General features: G+C 38.6%; 1 protein-coding gene across 3 annotated transcripts in view; it reads left to right on the forward strand.

Moving 5' to 3' along the window:
• The window catches only part of RAP2A (RAP2A, member of RAS oncogene family), a 29,299-nt gene extending 11,742 nt beyond the window's left edge, over window positions 1-17,557 (forward strand). For all 3 annotated transcript variants that reach the window (XM_086482043.1, XM_086482041.1, XM_086482042.1), the window contains exon 3: window positions 17,320-17,557. In XM_086482043.1, coding sequence (XP_086338169.1) covers window positions 17,320-17,557 — 238 coding nt within the window. The remainder of the gene's footprint in view (window positions 1-17,319) is intronic.
• Window positions 17,558-20,380: the final 2,823 nt, after the last annotated feature.

Raw genomic sequence — 20,380 nt, forward strand, 5'->3', positions numbered from 1 at the left:
CCTCACTTGTAGCTTAGTGGTTAGAGTAGTCTTCTGGGAAAAGCAGATGTGAAAATCCTGTGACTAAAGAGGGTGTATGGTGCCGGTCTTTCGCTTCCTTTATCAGTGCTGTAGTCACTGTACTGCTACATTAAATGCAAGAAACATACTTGGCACTACTTGCTTTTATGCCCATGGCTTTCTGTGGAAGTGAGATCCGTTGTGGTTTTTGTTGAGTATCTTACTATTGGTGTGTTACTAGATTCACAGGGGAATGTTTAGTGAATTAGGGCTCTCAAGGAACTTGGCTGCTTGCATGCCTCATCTATAGATCCCGAGAGAGCTTAGCTGTGTGACCTTGTTGTGGTTCCAATATACGGCTCAGCTGGGCTTGCATGGCTGTAGGCCTTCAGACAGCTACCTTGTTTTGACAAAAACTTTAGATGATGGATGTGACCTTTCAAGAGATTAAGTGGGTAGGCAGAAATTTTGTGGAGCAATTTCTTGGACATGGCTCCCTAAATTCTTCTGGACTCCCGGTATATTTACCTACCTCAATTTTACATTCAGGCCCAGAAATATTTGCCATCAGAATGTTTTCCTCTCTTCCTCCTCTTTCAGATCAGTTTCATTCCTTGTGTTTTGAGCAGTGAATTTTTGAATACTTTTGTATAGATCTTGTTAGTATAGAATATTGAATAGACCACAGACTTGATCATATCATCCACAGCATGGGCTTGACAATTCTTGTACTTCAGATGTCTTCCTTCTCTTAAAAAAAAAAAAAAGTTCTGTGCACATGTTATATTGCTGATTATAGCATTATATTTGGAGTATAACCTGCTTAGGGTGGCTATCCTCATAAAAATAGTTGTCTGAGGGATGATAGACTTTCCTAGGAAGAAACTGGAGAAGCAGATGATACCAGGATAACCTGCCGAGAGTCCATAGAGTTTTAATGTTAAATATCAAACGTGAAGAAACTCAATTAATTAGTCTTCATAGGCATCCTTTCTGCGTTTCCCCTATTTTGGATGTGTGCAGCCACAACATTAGAAGTTGTGGATGCTCAGCAGGCTGTCTTCATATCATCTGCTTCTCCAGTTATATGTTGGCCATGTGAGAGAATCGATAGCCTTCTGCTCCTTAATCCTCAATGATGTTCCAGAAAATTTAGGCATGAGGGCACATTCTGGAATGTCACTCAATCCAAATATTCCCAAATTTGATTCGAATTGTGGAAAAGCTAGCTGATGTGATGAATGAGTGGCTATGTTTTGATGTGATTAGGTTTGAAGAATCCTCTGCTGCCTTTAAAGATAACGTTATGGATCAGGTGATAATTTTGCCTGGACTGTGTGAATGGATATCTAATGGTCTTGCTTCTCGTCTGGCACTATATGCATTATAGTTGTTCCATCTGGGATTGTGTAACCTCTGTTACTTACCAAAGGATCACTGTCTTATTATGTAGCTGCTCCAAATTTCTGATGAGTCTGTTTACCATCTAGCAGTTTTTAGCCAAACCTCTCGCAACCCTTTTATTTCTAGTGCTCTCTGTAACCAGCTTTCATAGCAACCAAAGTCAGATGCTTGCTACCCATCAGATGAGTCTGTCAGCAATTGTTGGCAAGGAATGCTGTTCCTATTACCACTCTGAGTACCAGTTTTTACTTAAAATTCTGCAGTTATTGTGGAAATCAGCCTCCTGCCACCAGGCCCTGTGCCTCAGATTCTGCACTGACCATGTAATTGGAGGATTGCTGGACTTGAGCTGCATCCGTGCAAGGGTGGTTCTCAGGAATCATAGTGAGCAAAAGCAGTCCTTGGACAGCCTCCTGATGGACTGGAGCTACTGTTCTTTTCATCTTTTTGATCTGCGCTGTCGGTTATGTTTGTAATTGCCAAGAGTTCAGCTACTGGGCAGCTGTAACCGTTTATGGACAGGACCCATAATGTGAATGTTTAGCTAAAAGCAAGCCCCTTCCTCAAGGGAAAGAAGTGACTGGCACTTGCAGACAATGTTTAGTAGTGTGACTGAGGGTTCACTGTAGTGGACATGTTCAAAATACCATTATTGGTCTAAGAATTATGTCACAAGAAGCTCAAGATAAGCATCATGGTAATGTGATCTGATGATGGAAAGATGGTTTCTCGTGACTGCTCCCTCTTACTACCTTTATAACTCTTTGATTAAACAAATCCACATAATTCATTTTTACCTACAAAGTTTACAATATAACTGTGTTCCGAAAAGGAAAATAAAATATACAGAAAGCTAGGGTCAGGATACTTGAATTTAAAAGGTCCAGATTGCTCTGGAACATAAGGAAGAGGGAAGTAGGGTGAAGTGCATACCATGTATTGCAGGGTTTATTGGTGTATCCCTAGACTTGATGTGGAGACGATGAGGAAACAACCTGTGATTACAAAGTTTTTGTCTCCGGGAAGGACTGCTACCTTGTAGACACAATGTGGGAAAAAAATACATTTTTGAAAGAAGCTTACCCTGTGTTCTTCCCATGGATTCTCAAGAATTTGGTCATTCAAGATGATTTGCTGATTATTGCAGGGTATTGCTTCTTTCCTTGTTTGAACCCTCATAAACTGTGTTTGTGTATTGGCTAAAATATACAAAAAAGCATCCTTTTTTTTTTTTTTTTAAATTGAGATGATCATATTCAAGAAAGTAAACAAATCGCCTAAAGGTGTGAAATCAAAAAACTTAATGTATTCTCATCCAGATTATCTTTATTTGGAAATAGTGACTGCCATCATGGCAGCTTCATCTGCCAGCAAGGGACAATGGGAAGCTCAATCTTCAATGAAAGCTGAGAAGCACACCTTGGAAGTCCCTTATTACACTGAAATTAAGCAATTGTATTGCCTTCCTAGCTGGGATAATTGGACTGGTAATTGAAGTCTACATTCTTCTCCCAGAGACGATCAAAACACCTTCCTTTGAAAGACTTTTGTCTGTCAGCAAGAAATGTGGTTAGATTAAAAGGACTGGGAACAGTCTGGGCTTCACACCCACACACACACCTTCATATTAGTTGAAATGGCCTTTCTGCATAGGACAACTTAATGGGCAAAGAATAATTAGTGGACTATTTTCAGGAAAGTCTAGTTGCCAATTAGTGATTCAGTGAAGACGGTGTAATGGACGCTAGAGTGTGTGGTACCTTTACTGTTTCTTAAATCCAAGTTTCTCAAATATTTTCTTACTGTTATTACTGTTGCTTTTGAGAGTTAAGTATACAAATTGTCATCCTTTCTGTACCTATAATGTGACAAGCAGACATTTAAATATTGGGGTAATATTTTTGTTTCTTAGAATAAAACAAAGTATATTATAGTTTAGCGTCTTTCACAAAGTGGTACCTACCTAAATGCTGCTGCTTTAAAAATAAGTTTAGTCAGAGAGATGGGTAAAGTGTATGTATATACACAAATATATGCAGAGGGATTTTTCAGTCTTCCAGCTGGTAGGGTAAGGAGCCAGGACAAAAAACAAAATGTGGATTTCACCAGGTTCTGCCATCATCTTCTATTTAAAATAGTTTAAAATAGGCTTTATCTGCATGTGAAAATTTTGTCACTAAGTTACTTTCCGATCAAGTTTGGTTAAATCAATGTAAAGCCGCATTGTTTGTTTCCTACTTAATTTAAGCAATATTAAAATTGGTGTCCATGTGGGCATTTGCAACATTTTAAAGAAATTATTTAGTTTGGCCTGGCTTGTTTGTTTTCTTTCTTTCTGGGAAAAATATGTCAGTAAGAGATGTAGCCTCTTGTTGTGAAGTTTTTCGTTCTTTTTCTCTCTCCCTTCGTCTCTCACACATGCTTGCACACATTGCTTTTTCTATCAGCTAGCAAAGCCCATCCTTTCTGTCAGTTCAGCTGAGTAACCGTCTCTTTCGGTGACACAGGCCATCAGCTGGCATACAGCCACCGGCAAAATGCCAGCACAGAGGCGCTCCAGTGCCCTAGGGATGCTGACAGCCGGGAGCCTTGGGCTCTGACCCTGGTGCACCAGCTCTGCTGCTGACGTAGCTTTGGCACCAGCCAAAGCAGCCAGGTGCCTGAAGCCCCAGAGATGCAGCAGCATGGGTGGCTGCGTGGTGACAGAGTCCAACCTTGCTGGTGCAGGCATGGCCTAATGGCTGATAGGGTTCACGTGTGCAAGATAAAATGGTCTTCATGGTGATTGAGTGCCACAGAGTGTCTTCATAGATAATAAAATGGCTGTCAGATGGGTTAGTAAAACTCAGGGAAAGAGAACTTTTTTTTAACCAAAAATTACAAAAAAAACCCAACCAACCAAACAAAATACCTCACATGACTTTGGAAGCTCTTATTTTTGTATATTCATCTGTAGATATGGGAACAGTTTCATTTAGCTAGCTGATGTGCTCTTTTTGAATTAAATTTCTAGAGTTAGAAAGTTGAGTTGTTAAAGATGAAGGTCACTCCTGAAAACTGTGGAGAAGAAAACCTTCTTGGTGCTCTGTTCATTCAAACATTCCAATTATTTAAACCAGGCTTATGGTAATTAGCTAACTTCTGTAAAATAAGGGCCACCAACTTTCTGAAGTCATGGCAGAATATTTTTCTTTGCCAAGTTAAAGTCAAATGGTCTGGTAGAAACTCAGCAGGAGTGGAGGCTTTCAGAACATCTGCAAATGAAACTAGTCGAGGCCTTTGGATTCATGTCTTTTTTTCTTTGTTAGTGACAAATTTTGTTTTGGTAAAAGAGAGCTTGACTGTAGTCAAAAGGATATGAAATCATAATACGACTTCTGAAGTAAAAGAGAGAAAGATAGAACTTGTACTATTTTCATCTAAATTGGTTCACTATACCAGTGTGACCACTTGCTTAGAGTTTCTGTAAAATAGTTCTGTCTTCTGAAAAATACCTAGAGTTGTAACCTAATTGTACTGTTGTGAGGAAAACCTGTCTCAACAGAGCATTTTTTGCAAAGTTTTCTTATATGCATTGTAGGATATTTTTATTAGCTGAAGGACACTAAGCTGTATTCTTTTTTGGTTACTAGGGCAACAAAGTCTCTGCTTCATACTAGACACACAGATTCTCTTCAAGCTACGCAATATCATACAAACTCTGCTATCTACCTGCCTTAGCTTCTACACAGGGACTGATAAGAGAGCAGAAATTTATGCCAGGTTATTTGCCTCATAATCCCATTATTTTTATTTTACTTTTTGTTAAGTTTTAGTGACCCGAAGGTAGAGTCGTTGCAAAAGGTCAAATTCTTCAAAAAGTAGATAAATAAAAGCCACCATGGTAATGCAGTTCGTATCCATACGTGATGTTCAATTCTACAGATGAAATAGTGGCAATCAAATTGTCACAGGTGAATTTTATGATCCAGGCTTGTGTCTGTTTTCAGAAGCTAGAGCTGGGTAGTGCTGAAAGTTCACAGCTCTGACTTCTTGGAGTAAGAAGGTTCTTACCTCCACATGGAGGAGAAACTGTTGCTTTCTGTGTGGTTCTGACTGGACAACATGACATGATCATTCCTGAACTCTAATCCTTTGGAAGCAGGTGATGCTACTAAGAAGGTTTTGAATTAATTGTTAGGCCTGTCCTTGAAGACTGTAAAAGTATAATTTTAATTAGCTAGAGAAAATCCTATTAGAATAGTTTAAGTAAGTTTTGCAGTGGGATTTTTATCAGTGATTATAAATTGGTTAAAGGAATATAAAAGTGTGTTCACTTTGAAGAGTGAAATAATACCTTACAGGACTATAGGCTTCTGGCCCTTTTAAAATGCATGTGCATTTGATTATTTTTGCTAGCCAAAGTTTTTACTTTGTATATCCACTAAAAAAATTTGCTTTCTGAAGTTTAAATAAGCAAGGATAAAGAGGTTGAGGTTGTCATTAACTTATGCTTGATGTTTAATTCTCTAAAATCTAGTTAATTCACTTTGCTTTCAGAATTCTGGGATATATGTCTGTCTTGAGTCCTGCAAGTACTATTATCAGTTCTCTACATATAGAAATATTTATAGCTATTTGTTTAGCTTTGGCATTTGTTTCTCAGCCCATTTTCTATGGAAACAAGCCTTACGCAACTCAGTTGTCTGCTTGTCTCTTCTTCCTCCATTACCTGCCAGTAAGTTTTGAATTTTGTGGCAAAGTTAAGCTAAGTTTAAACTCTAGGACAAGTTCCCAAAGATGTTGTGGAAGGTCTGTCCTTACAGGTTTTCGAGACTCAGCTCTATGTGGCCCTGAACAAGCTAGTTGAGATCTCCTGGCTGACTTTGCCCTGAGCAGGGCATTGGACTAGAGACCTCCCGAGGTACCTTCCTGCCCCAGTGATTCTGTGGTTTGATGTCAGGAACGAACTAGAAATTCAAATAAAGATTAAGTTCTATCTGAATTTGTTAGTGGGAAAGACACCTTGGCAGTGCTCTAGTTGTGGAAGAAACTGTGGCATGTGCTCAACCCTAATTGTGAACTGGAGAATGGTGAGGTCAACAGTTGTAGGCAGAAGGAAAAACTAGAGCTTTAGATATCAGCATTGACCAAATCTATTAGAAACTAGAACTACTGTTGTCCTTCTAAATTACTTCCCAGACTCTGTGCTTTATAGAAGGGCCGAATGCTGCTTCAGCTTTTCGAAATCCTCTATTCACAATATCTTTTTCTCAAAGATTTTTCAGCTATAGGCATGAACTTTGATATATCTGAATTGATACAAATCTGTTTGGTTACTTTCCTTCTCCTCCTCCACCTTTGTCAATGCCTCCTTGTGCAGTAGAAGTACAGTCTATTTTAAAATATTACAGTAATTCATCTAAAGGTTTGCATGTCGAGAAATGTCTCGTGACAAATCATATATTGATAGATAACTGGTAATGCATGTTAGGGCCACTGTTAAGTTCTTTGAACACAGCAATGTAATAAATTAAACAATAATAATTTATTTAAACATAAATTAGAATCTGTAGATTTGCTGTATGATGTGTAAGAGGCTTATATTGCTTTTAGTAGGTGTCTTCATTTTTCATTGCATTTGCAAAGGGACCTATTTACACATCAGAATAGGCAGGCTTTTTGACCTTGTAGAAGTTTTATACAGAGAAGCAAGGAGGAGAAATCCCTCAATGCTAGCACGTGTTGTAAGATATTGTGAGCCCTTGCAGTTTCTGCTCAAGCCAGTGGTATTGAAGTGAGGTAACAGCCTTGGCTTTGTCCCCTGAGCTGGTGTTCTTGCTCCTGGTCTGAGGCACATCTAATCCAATAGCTTTATTCTTTCTGCTGGTAAGCGTGATGTTGGCGCAGAATCTGCCCTAGCGTATCTGTTCTCAGTACTTGTAAAGAAAACCTGAAGATTTGTGGTGTTGCATAGCCCACTGCTGAGAATAGCTGGGATGCAGGATGCTTTTCTTCTGAAGATCAAGCAAAAAAAATGGTAATGCATCCTTCGAGATGTTCAGGTTGCCTCCATTGCTAAGGATGGAAGACCTCAGAAGTGTTTATGTGCCATAAGTGTTCAGAGGTTAAAGCTGACAACTGTCGTTTTCTTTGGATGGAGAATGAAGGTACAGAGTTCAAGGGACTTGCTAGAAATTGCACAGGAAGTCTGTAGCAGGGTATGGAACTGAACCCGCATCTCTTAAATCACATGTCAGCATTCCTTTCAGTTGATGTTTAATGTGTTTTTGGCAGGGTATCAGAGTTTAATTAAAAGTTTTAAAAGTATTATAAAGTTCAATTATAAGTGATTATGTCTGAAAAACCAGTAATTTTAAAGAATTGTCTTTTTTTAAGACTTTAAAATACAAATAAAAGATAGGTAGTAGTATCTTAAATTTCAGTATCTTCCATATGTTGTACATTTGTTCGGTACTGAAACCTTGACATATCCAGTCATGCTCATTATATTGGAATAAATATTAATATATTAGCATGGCATATGGCTTAAAAATACTTAAGGTCAGAAAACCAATATAGTCATTAAGAATAATTTTCAATTATGGACATAAAATTTAAATACTTAAATATGAGGCCTGATTTTCAAGATGTTGAGCCATTCCTACAGCTAGTAGCAGCAATTTGTGAAAAATGAGGTGCTCAGCTTTAGTGTCTGGAAATTTTGAGAACCTTGTATTTAAGCAACCATACTGTGTCTTATGATCAGTTCATAGCTTTCTTGCCAACTATACTTCTTTCAATGAGAACTGAGTATAGAGACAGAAACTAGGTAAAATTGATGCACCTGTGAGAATCTCAGATTTGTAGGACATTCTGATTTTCCTATTGCTTTTAGAAACAAGAGAATTAGTCATTATAGAAGAAGTCAGATAAAACTTGCCTTGCATTTTATATAGAATTCAAACTTGTGATTATTGCTGCTTAAACTATACCAAGGAATAAAAACTCTTATTTGAAAATGCCAGTGTTTCTAATTTGCTAAATGTGGCAAGCACATCAGAATTTCAACAAGATGATGTTGATGATCGATTGTGTAAGACAAGAATTTTGCTTGCCATGGAGAGGGAACTGAAGTATTGAAATATTGTTTGGATATGGTCACAGCAAACCTGCTGCTAAGCAGGTAGATGTTACATATCACTTAGTCTTTTCAGTCTTGATAACAGACTTCAGTGTTAGATATGAATTTTTATGATAGATACTATGGAGAGGTGTCCTGTTTAAGATGAAAGCTAACCTCTTTTTTGCAAAGGCTTTCGAGCATCTGAAATGCCAGCAGATGAGAACTGCTGTTACTCCTGTCATAGGCTCCATGTTGTCATCCCCAGTGCTCAAAGTGCTGTTTGCCTGTAACTTCCTATGCCAGAGCCTTACTTTGAGGGGAACTGATAGTGTCATTGGACATAGTTTAAACGTTCATGGAGCTCTGTGATCTTGCTGAGAAAAGGTCTCCCTAACGTCTTGATAATCGGGGATTTTTCTTAAGGGCTTCCCTGTAGTGAACTCTTCTCCCATAGGGCATGTTGTCAGGCCATCGAATTTTCAAGTATTCTTGCTGTTTGACCATTTAAGGGAGTGACAGCTGAAGATAGGCTGTATCTGCAGTGACTTGCAGAAGCAGGCTCAACACATGGAAGGAGCTTATCATTACTCTAGTTCCCTCATGAGATCTTAGATGTGGAAAATCCTCTATAGATAAGAATATCTCTCTGAAATGGTTGGCAATGACCTGGAAAGTTCTGTAGTGTCCTTCATACAGAAATTATATGCATCATCCTGTTGTCTCTGTTGCAGCAAAGGAATGTAGGTTTCCTCGATGGCCTTTGAGTATGTGTATTCAATAGTACTGTCCACAGCTCTTCTCCCTTAGAGGGTTTTGACTGCAAGCTGCCTAGAAATAATGTGCTCAGGTGCTTTGTTTGAAAAGTGCTTATAGTAACAGTTGGGAAGCAGATATATATAGTGTTTCGTTACATTGGGATTTGTTGTTGTTTCTTGGACTTTTGCTTAGAAAAGAACTATTTCCTCTAGTTTCTTACAGTACCAAGGGTAAGCCTACCAAACAATTTTGGTACAACTTAGAATCATAGAATCATAGTGCATAGAATCAACTTGCATTGATTGAGACTTTTTCTAGACCTTGAAACCGAACTGGAAAGTGTAAGCTGACTATAACAACCACAGAACTGAATTGGCTTTAAAGTATTTTATTTAAGGTGAGGTGATTATTTCCAGAAAGTTTCACCTACAAGAACAAAGATAGCTTCTGAAGGTTCCTCAAAAGCAATATGGTGTGGTGGTTATTTATTATTCTAATATTAGTCTTTAAGTTGTTTTACAGTTATTATTTAATTTGCTGTCCTATGAGTCAGTACAATTATTCTGACTTTATATACCGTAGTCTATCCATCTGAAGAGTTTGTTTCCCAAAGGCTATATAAAGAGTTCGTGTCAAAGCCTAGAATAAAATGTTAGATCTCCAGTCCTGCAATTAGGCCATACACTGTTCTTTATGGCAAACAAATTTATGACTCAGACACCTAATTGCAGTGGGACTTCAATAAGCTCTTTAACATCCACTCACTTATAAAAATGATTTTAAGACTTTTTTTTTTTTAGTTGGGAGTTGTTGCTTAAGTAATTAAATTCTTAAACAACATAGCTTACAAAACTGAATATTAAATGCAATTAATAGGTAAGATGGAATGACTTGTTTGCATCAGAATGGTGGGGGGTTTACAGCTGTTCTGTATGGATTTACCTGAGAAGCTGTAATAATTTTCATTAATTTCCATTAGAGAGCAAACTCTGCAGAAACCTATGTATTTTAGATTTACATATCTATCTCCTGACACATTCTATACATGTGTACAGGTATGGGCACATCTTCATTGGTGTATATTTGCAGGACTCCATGGAAAAAGATACAGCTCTGCAGACTGAGCCCCTGCTGTTGATTTAACTAATAATGTTAAAATTTGTAGAACTAACAAATTACAAAGAATTAGGGTTTGGAAAATGTGAAATGTCATCTTTGGCTGAATTTCTTAAGACAAGGTAGTAATTGTATACTTTAGAAGTGCATAGATATTTTTCCTGCTGCTTTGGTTCAAGAATTGGAAGCTTTCAACAAAGGGCTTGAGAGAAGACCTTATTGCTCTCTACAGCTGCCTAAAAGGAAGTTGTAGTGAGGCCGGTGTTGGTCTCTTCTCCTGAGTAATGACAAGACAAGAGGTAATGGCCTCAAGTTGCACCAGGGGAGATTTCGATTGGATATTAGGAAAAATTTCTTTACTGAAAGAGTGGTTAGTCATTGGAACGAGCTGCCCAGGGAGGCAGTGGAGTCACTATCCCTGGAGGTGTTCAAAAGATGTATAGATGTGGTGCTTAGGGACATGGTTTAGTGGTGGGCTTGGCAGTGTTAGGTTTACAGTTTGACTCAATGATCTTAAGTTCTTTTCCAACCAAAATGATTCTATGATTCTATAAGATTGTTTGTTTTCTCCTTGACAATTCTGTGATCTTGCTTCCTCTCATCCTGGTGTTTGAGAGGCTCAGAATCAGACTAGGGAACACTGTGTGTCTTCTTAATCTCTGAAGCTGACGTGAGTTTTAACTATTGAGGATTCTGTGTTAAATGTCCAAGGAATTGTGTAAAAGGGATAAGAAAAAGTCTTGATAGTTATGCTTGGAATATGTTCTCTAGATGAATAAACTTGTAGTTCAAGTTATGGCAGATATTACTGCAGGCAATCAAAGTTTGCCAGTTACATTACATAATGACTTTTAGCAATATTTATGTATGAATTTGTAAACAATCTGATTTAGCTGTCATTTCTGATACTTTATTTCATATTGCTCAGAATTCTTTTACTGCATATTTTGGCAGGATTCTTAGCACAAATTTTCTGTAAGTCTAAAATTAAGAATAATTATATTTACTGACTTTCTGATATTATTTGCATCATCATTATCCCTAATATCTTTATCCCTTAAATTACTTACCTTTTTGAAATGCTATCAGAAGTGCCAGAAATCCATTCATAAAACAAAGAGGGGAAGGCACCCTGCATGTAGAAGGAGGTGATAAAGGTGGTTTAGTACTGGAAACTTCTTTTGATGATTAGGAATAGTTCTCATGGGTAGATACCTTTACATTTCAGTGGTCCCAGTATTTAACATGTAAAGCTAGAAATCATGCATCTTTTCATAAACTTCGACAGGACTTAAGCTAGTTATAAGAGATAGTCTTTAAGAATATGCATTTTTTTCTCTGAATTTGTTTTTATTATATAGAAAGCTTCTGCATTTTGGCTGAACATATTTGGCTCTGGTAGAAAGCTCAGGCAAAAATCCTGGAAAAGATGCAACACTTCAGAATGTGAAATTAGAAAGCAGGAACCCATTTGAACTTTCTAATTTCTTCTTCTGTACTGGGTCCAGCTTGCTTCTCCTCTACCCCAATCCCCAGTTTAGGGATACTGGCAATGTCTCGCACAGTTTTAAGGGAATCAGATCCATTTATTAGTCTTGGTGTACATTTTTTTTTTTTTTTAGTTCTTACTTTTTTATTCTTTATTTTTATTAGATTTTTCCTGCACATCATCTTTGTTTTTATCTTTATCCAATGACAGCTCTAACCACATCTGAATCAATTTTACCAGGTACTTTTCAGATTTCTGGTGTCAGATACTGCCCATATTTTTCTCTCTCTGAGTAAGATTGGAGGTAGAAAAAATGGGAGGTAAAAAATCTCTGAAGATCATTTACATGCCGTTCATCTTAAGGCTTTCTAAATGTTTTAAGCTGTTATTCAAAGTATGCATATTAATCTAAACAGAAATGTGGATGTTGTATGTGCTGGGTGAAGTAAAATGAAATATGGAAACTATTTATTGCTGTGTGGTCAGTGGTGCATATCTGGGCCATAGAAAACATTAAAAGTGTCTGTATTTATTGATTCCACATGGCTATGGTGTCCATCTTCAGGAAAACTGAGGGATTTACTGTGGCCTGTTGGTCCCAGAAACTCATTAAAGATGGATAACAGGGTGGTTTTCAGCATTGAATAGTTGCCTGGGACTGGGAAATATATGCTGGTTGTCTCTTATGACTGTTCTTGCCATTAGTGATATCCTAGGTATGATGGTATTTGACTTTTAGTGTCTTTCACAGGGCTGTAAATGACTGTAGTTGTGTTATCTCTTCAAGAGTTGCCACTGGTCAGTATTTGTCATATTGGAGCTTAAGACTGCGAGATCATTTAAACAGGGTGAAGTACCTTGTTCTTTAAATGTGTTCTGCAATCACGTGTAATTGGTCTTGCAAAAATTTGTTCCCGAAGAGGTCTTGAAAAGTCAAGCCTTCCTGTGCTGCATTTGAGTATATTTCTTACAGGCTCTGCTATGATGTTTGCCCTAGAATACATACTGTGCTGCACTGATACAGATGAAACTGGCAGCAGTTCTCATTTTCAGGTGGCCCTCATGCTCTTCATTAGGAATGATCAGTGCTGCTCAAAGCTTTTCAGCAGTACTGAGAAAATTGGATTTTCCTGCTCCAGGAGTGAGCAGTGGAACTGTGCCACTTCTCCAGCACTAAGGGGACAGGCAGGGGGAGACGGGCTGTGCTGAAATGTGAGACCTCTGCCCAGCTCCCGTAGTGGGCTGAGTTGCCCTTTCACACATCTCACATCTGCAATGGCAGCAGCAGTATGGCTTTTCAGGACTCTAGTATTGGTAGTGGGGTTTTAGCCTCTTTTGCTCTGCTAATAGTATTTGTGAGTAGGTTAGATCCTACATGAAGCTTTTGGAAGGATTTGTGAATTCCTGGGTTTGATTTTTGTGGTCCTATGGAAGGGTTCTGCATTGCTGTTTGGGCATTGCAAGGCAGCTCTTTTTTTCCTTTGTGAAGAAGCTGTTTTTCTTTTGCTCACTGAAATTCAACAAGGTGAAAAGCCTATCAGGAAGAGATGTTCTTCTTCCCTTCAAATTTCAGTAGAATCATGTAACTCTACCACATCTGAGAAATCACCCTTTCCCATTAGTGGGCCTATGCTGCCATACACCACCTCAGCATTGCGTGTGCCAACATCTGGCCAGTCTGAAGCTCTGCGAGTAGTGAGTGGAGGCTCCAGGATCAGGCAGAAGTTGCCTCTGGCAAGATCAGCAGCTGTGGTAAGGAGAGCATTGAGCCAGGGATCTCCCCTATACTCATCAGAAAGAAATTTGCCCAGGATGTTGAGTGAGGCAGGAAATTCTGACAGTGTTGGGAGGTAAAGGGTGGAGAGGTAGCTTGAATTTCAGAGCTTGTAGAGCTTGATTTAGTCAAGAGCTAGGGTTTCTGTGGTGTGTTACCAGAACTCAAAAGCTGAGAAGTACAGTGTGGAGACCCTTAGGGACTCAAAGACAAGCAGGGGCTGAAACCACAACATGGAACCACGTAGTTTCTGTAAAGACCTTTTAGTTTGTATGGCACTGTCCAGCACACAGTCAATCCATCATCACCTTGGTGTTTGGAGAATCCTGGTCTGGCAGGACTGATACTGAACTGGAGCTCATAAGCCCATACTGGAGCCAGTCTTTGTCTCTGTCAGTATCCATGGACGATTTTCCTAGTGTTTGCGGTATTCCGATCTCCATTATTCTAGATAAAGGATACTGACTTTTCTAAGTAGAAATACAAATTTTATGACACTGTGTGTGTGTGTATATGTATCATAAACAGTTTATACATGTATTATAGACAGGCATAAGTATCTATATTTTGGTATATATAAAGATAAATAAATAAAAAATGTCACACAGAATATACATATATAAAAAGTATTTTCTCTGTAAAGTTGACTACTCAAAATTTAGGAAATACGAGCATGCGTTTTGCAAGAGCAACTTTATTTTTGCCCTCTGAGGAGGTCTTTAATAAGAGGACATAATGAGAGTTTTGCAGAAACACTTTCTTACACAATTTAATGTTGTAAAGTAGTTATGGGATGAATCTGGATTATAAGGCAAATAAGGCTATTGACTGTAGGATTCCCATCTCATTTTAGGTGGTGAAGGTAGGTAGTGAATAGGGTAAATGCAAGAGGCAAAGGAAGGAAAGAGCAATACAGAAAAATGCTTCTGTCTGTTCCACCTAATAGTTCCTAGATGGTTCTGTGAAGTTGTAGTGAGGCTGGGGTTGGTCTCTTCTCCCTAGTAACAAGTGATAGAACAAGAGGAAATGGCCTTAAGCTGCACTAGGGGAGGTTTAGGCTGGATATTAGGAAGAATTTCTTTACTGAAAGGGTTGTCAAGCATTGGAACAGCCTGCCCAGGGAGAGGGTGGAGTCACCATCCCTGGAGGTGTTTAAGAGACAGGTAGATGTTGTACTTAGGGACATGGTTTAGTGGTGTTGGTAGAGCCTGGACAAAGGCTGGACTTGATTATCTTGAAGGTCTCTTCCAACCAAAACTGTTCTATGATTCTATTATCTTGTCAGCTCATCAGTCCTTCTTGTTCTGCATTATGAAACTTCACTATTTCCACCACTCCCGGGTGCTGAATACTCATAGTAAACAGATCCTCAGATATTTAGTTGCCCCACTCTTCTAGGGCTCCTAAACCTTTTCAAGAACTTGAGTATTTCAGTAGAACTGGCTATAAATCTGCAGCAAGTGTGGGATTTTTTTTCCTCGTACGTTTCTCAACAAATTGGACTGATCTTTCAGAATGAGAAGAGAGGTGATCTTGTGTTTTAATTCTGGCTCAGCTACTTCTTTGCTGAATGCTTCTCAAGTGGCTGCTTTGAGTTTCTCAGTTTTTCCCACTGGTAGAATTGAGAAGATACAGAATACCTGGAGGAGGGGGGGGTGGGAAGTTTGAGGCCCTCAGATATCAAGAAATGCGGTGAAGGTGTACCTCATTCCACTTTCATCGAAGGGTTTTTAATGCTCTGCAACTAATACAATAGGACACATGCGTCTGAACAATAAAGATAAAAAGAAATATTGATGTCTTATCTGTTGAATACCATCCATCTTATGTAATTAAAGACTATGCTATGGTGTGTTTAAACGCGGGAGGACAGATTTCAAGACGCTTGTGTGTATTTTGGTACTTAATTAATGGCAGCTTAGCTCTTGCAAGAGTTCCAGAGGTATCGTTGTGCTAAATACTCTACATCCACAGAGTAAGAAATGGATTGTATCTCTCCAGATGGTAAATGAGGATAGGATAAATGGCAAAAGTGAGGGGAAATGTCTGCAATTATTGACCACAGCCCTAGACTGTAGATTAAATGACATTAACATAGTTAGCAGAGACATAACAAAGTTTAGAATTTCAGCTGCATCTTGCGACGTAGTTGGACCAATTTTCGATACTGCCGTGGTGGTGTAAGAGTTGCTGAAGTGGTTTGAGAAGTTACTGCCCTTTTATCCTCTCTGACTCTGTGGGAACCCACCATCCCTGCAGTAGAGCAAACAAACACGTAGGTTCCCTGTTCCAGTGCAGAGTCTTGACAGCTGAGTTTACCATGGCTGGTAGGTTAGACCAAGCTGCTGGATGTTTCCCTCAACCAGCTGAGGCATGTGCACCAGCTGTGCTCTGCTGCCCTGCCTGGGAGGCAGGTAGGGTGTGTGGGAGGGATGAAGGAGGAGTAAAGTGGCTCAAGGACAGTGACATCTTCAACTGCTGCGGGTGTCAGCTATGACTGTTGTCTGTCCACAGCTCAGTCTTATTCAAGTGATTTGACTCAAAGCAGTACTACTTAGCTAATTCAAAGTAGAAAAGCAGGTTTAAATTAAGAAGGAACCATCTTGTTTCTTTTGAATCTTCATTTAGTTTAAGTGCTAAAAGCCATAATCAGTTTTTCTCTCAGTCCTTGTTCCATTTGTGAGAAAACCCATGTAAGACTATTTTTTTTGGAACCAGGCCCAGTGTTTTCTTCTCTTCTCTTCTCTGCTATAGCAAATATGTAAATTTAAAACCTGACTGAACATTTATTTAGTTCCATGTCTGAAAAAGGGTTTCTGCATGTGAGGATGGGAAAAAAAGTAAGGCAAGCATTTTTAGTTTTTAAAAATATTTGGCAAGGATCACCTCACAAGGAGGTGCAAAGTAATGAATTCCTTCATAGCTTATATGATCTATTGTGCTGTCCGAGTTGATTATGAAGTATTGCCTGGAAATTTTTTTTTTCTTTTCAGCTTGTTTAACCAGCATAATGCTGTGAATGGTGCAAGAGAGAGTTATATATTCTGCATTAGCTAATACATGTTTTTATATAACAGTACTTTTGTGTGCGTACAGTACTTGAAGTGGGCTGCTTTCCTGAAATTTCAGGCTAATTTACTGGCCCTTAGGTTTTCTCCCTTTTATTGCTAATCCGAGTTCTGTCTATATTAACCAAAGATAAATGTACCCTTGAAAGGGAGAGTGATGCATCCTCATCACAAGCAAGAAATACAACATACCTGTTCAGGGAGAAGTAGGAGGGTTGGACATCCATGATGTTTAAGGGAGAGTTGGACATCCATCCTGTTCTTACACCCTAACTGAGATTTGCCAACATAGAAAATATTATATTCCTAGTTTTTGTAGTATGGAGGTGTTACTGGCAGATTTCCTGGTGGGAAAGAAAATTCAGAGAAGGAAGCATTCCCTAGAACTCTTAAGAAACCTCTGCAGGGAAAGACGTGCAATAAATCACTAGAATGTGAAATATGCAAAGCATTTCTTTAGTGTAAATTTTTTAATATCATCCAAATGTCTCTTTCCTGTCTCTGTACTGTTTGCAAGTAGATGTTTACATTCAGAATGTTGCTGTTTTTAAAATATAATTATTGCTGTTGTTTTTGTTGTTTTGTTTGTTGTTTTTTTAAACTGTAGGTATGAGAAGGTGCCAGTAATTCTGGTTGGTAATAAAGTGGACCTGGAAAGTGAGAGAGAAGTATCATCGAGTGAAGGCAGAGCCCTAGCTGAAGAATGGGGCTGCCCATTTATGGAGACCTCTGCTAAAAGTAAAACAATGGTGGATGAGCTCTTTGCGGAAATTGTTAGACAAATGAACTATGCAGCACAGCCAGACAAAGATGATCCATGCTGTTCTGCATGTAATATACAATAGCATTTAAAATTACCTAACCTGGACTTAATTTGCAGAAATTTTGTAAGGTGGTAAAACTGTCTACTTCACTTCCTGGTTTGTGGGTCACTTGAAATACATCTGTAGTGAAGTAGCAACATTAACTCAGAGCTGAGCATTGAAAGTCAATCACTGACTCTGAATATAATTGGGTTAAATAACCACATCTTGCCCGTTTTTCCCTTTGAGCACCTGCAACTTTATGGCACAGCCAGTTGATCTACAGGGTCGTTCCAGTCAAGCATATGTGTGTTGTCATGTCGGACAGCAACAACAGCAACTATTTCTGGAGAAGCTGGAAGACTTTGGGAAATGGGAAACAAAAGCAGTGGAGAGAATACCTCTGAAGACCACTCACAGCTAGCATAAGCGTGAAAGGAGAGCCAAGTCTTTCAGTGTCTAATTACTGTGCTTCAGGACGTGCGCTATCACTTGTGGCCAAGTTTGTTCAGTCAAATATGTTGATTTCACCAGAACTTCTGACAGTGTTAGAGGAAGAGGCTACCAGAGACCTATATAGTTTGGATTTTTTTCAAAATTGATGCTATTATTTCTACACTTTATCCCACATCTTGAAATAGAAAACATTGAATCAGTGTGTGAAATGAGAGGCAAGATCTGAAAACAAATGACGGGTGAAGAAGCAGTCTGGCATTGGAATGTTTTAAATCTTTCATTTTGCTGCTCAAAAATGGAGGATCGCTTCAGGTTTTGGTCTGCAAAAAGCTAAACAAACCCTCTGTTTACAAAGCAGGAAGCATCTTTATTTATCACTTTACTGAACCAGGAGGAAGCAACTGTGATGAAAAAAAATTGCTGAGCCTTACTAACAAGGAACACTTTAATAGATTAACTAGTACCATCTTGTAAGGAAAATTAAGCCATGTTGCATCCATATGTTCCCTTCTGCAGAAACCTCGTGGGACAGTATGAACATCCTGCATTTTCAAGTTTGTTAAAGACAACAGTTTTTCTTGCCTTTAAGGGCTACGTTCTCTGGTGTGATCCCTAACTAATCTTTGAAAATCAAGTTTGCTATTTGATAGCTTTAATGTTAAAAACTTAAATTGAATAACCATGTGAAATCATTTGGTTCAGAGGTGAAATAGTTACGGTTGTAATTCCTTAGGTGAGTGTGGAAATGGCTCTTTAATTGCCTGACACACTATTCAAAGGTTGCCCCAATTATTGGAGTGTTAAATGGTGGGAGCAAATATTTTATTTTGAAAGGATGCTCGAGCTCTGACTTGCTAGTTTCATAGCAGTGAAGTATTTATCATTTGCATGACTAATGGCACAGAAATACCTATTCCGAAGTCTTACAATCAAAGTATAGAAAAGTTTTCAATCACAATGTTTAGATTTTAAATGCTGGAGAGATTGTCTGAGCTTGATCTTTTATAGGTAAAATTGGCCATAAAAATAGAGTCACTGAGCCTGTGGTCTAAATAACACCATGCGTTTATTAGTTTTTCAATCTTGTGCAGTAACAGTGTAGTTCCTTGTGTTTAAATGAGTGAAAACAGGGGTGCTGGGGTGTGTGTGTGTGTGTGTTGAGCGTGTATGTGTGTGTGTATATGGCCCTTAGAAATGCTGTAATTGGAGTTAGGTTCGAGAGTTTTGCCTCCATCTGCAGAACTTCCTAAAAACGCTCTCATCTGTTACAAAGGAAACTTGAGTACAAAATGCTTTGCAGATTTTCATACATAAATATCCTTAACATTTTGAATTATAGTTCGGTGGATGATAACTAAAGGAAATCATATTAATGGAAGAGAACTGGCCATCTCTGCCCTTAATCTTTCAAGACCTTTCCACAACCAATGTATCAAAGGGCATTAGATGTCACAAAACATTAAGCCTTACTGGAACGTAAATGTAGCCCGTTTCCCATCTACCTTGCAAAGCTTTCGATACTGTACTTTGTTCTCTTAGGGAGATAGGCACACCGTTTATTTCTGGCATCTGAATGCCCATTTTGGGTGCTCTGAATCGCCCTCCTAGAGGCACCTACCTCTTTCCATTGACTATATAGCAAACTTAGGCTTTTAACTTTGGTCCTCCAAGTCACACAACTTATATGCCTAAACTAGATGGTATGAATGTTCTCTTACCCCCCGCCTGCCCGTTGTGTCAGCCACCATGCTTAAGCAAGATGTGAGATGTTGAATTAATATTTCAATGTTTAAAATATCTAAATTGGGAAATGGTTTACTGAGCAGTGCAACCTATCTGTAAAACAGCTTGTCAGTGTGAGATCCGCTGCACAAACGCTCACAGAGGAGGAAAAAAAAACAAAAAACAAAAAACAAAAACAACCCAAATTTGAAACTGAGTTGGAAGTGCATGTTATGCAGTGTTGTTTACAGAGATGTTAAAAACTTACCTCAGACTGTTCATCAACCAAGAAAATGGCATGCCGTACAATATGAACAGCCTAACGTGAAATACATAATATAAAACAGTTGGGGTTTTAATACAGGAAAAATTGCACAGTAAACTTTTAACAGAAAATATTAATGAAAGTATCTCCCAATCTTGTTTCTTCATTACACTCTTATATTTTCAAAAACATAGACTATATGTAAGCTACCACACAACGTGGCGAGGGGGAAAGCGTAAGTGTTGTTTTTTGTTGTATAGTTCTGAGGAAGTAGTTATGCACTATTTGTATTTCCACTAATGTGAAGATAGTGGAGCTTGAATCAATGACAGTTGCACTCGACAGAGATTTTTCAAATTATAGGGGTAGCAGAAAGGGAGGTGAGCGAGCTGCGCAGCCACTGCGTGGCCACCCTGCAGGAG

Source organism: Leptosomus discolor, chromosome 1 (genome assembly GCF_034619465.1).
Source record: "Leptosomus discolor isolate bLepDis1 chromosome 1, bLepDis1.hap2, whole genome shotgun sequence".
Lineage (NCBI taxonomy): Eukaryota > Metazoa > Chordata > Aves > Leptosomiformes > Leptosomidae > Leptosomus > Leptosomus discolor.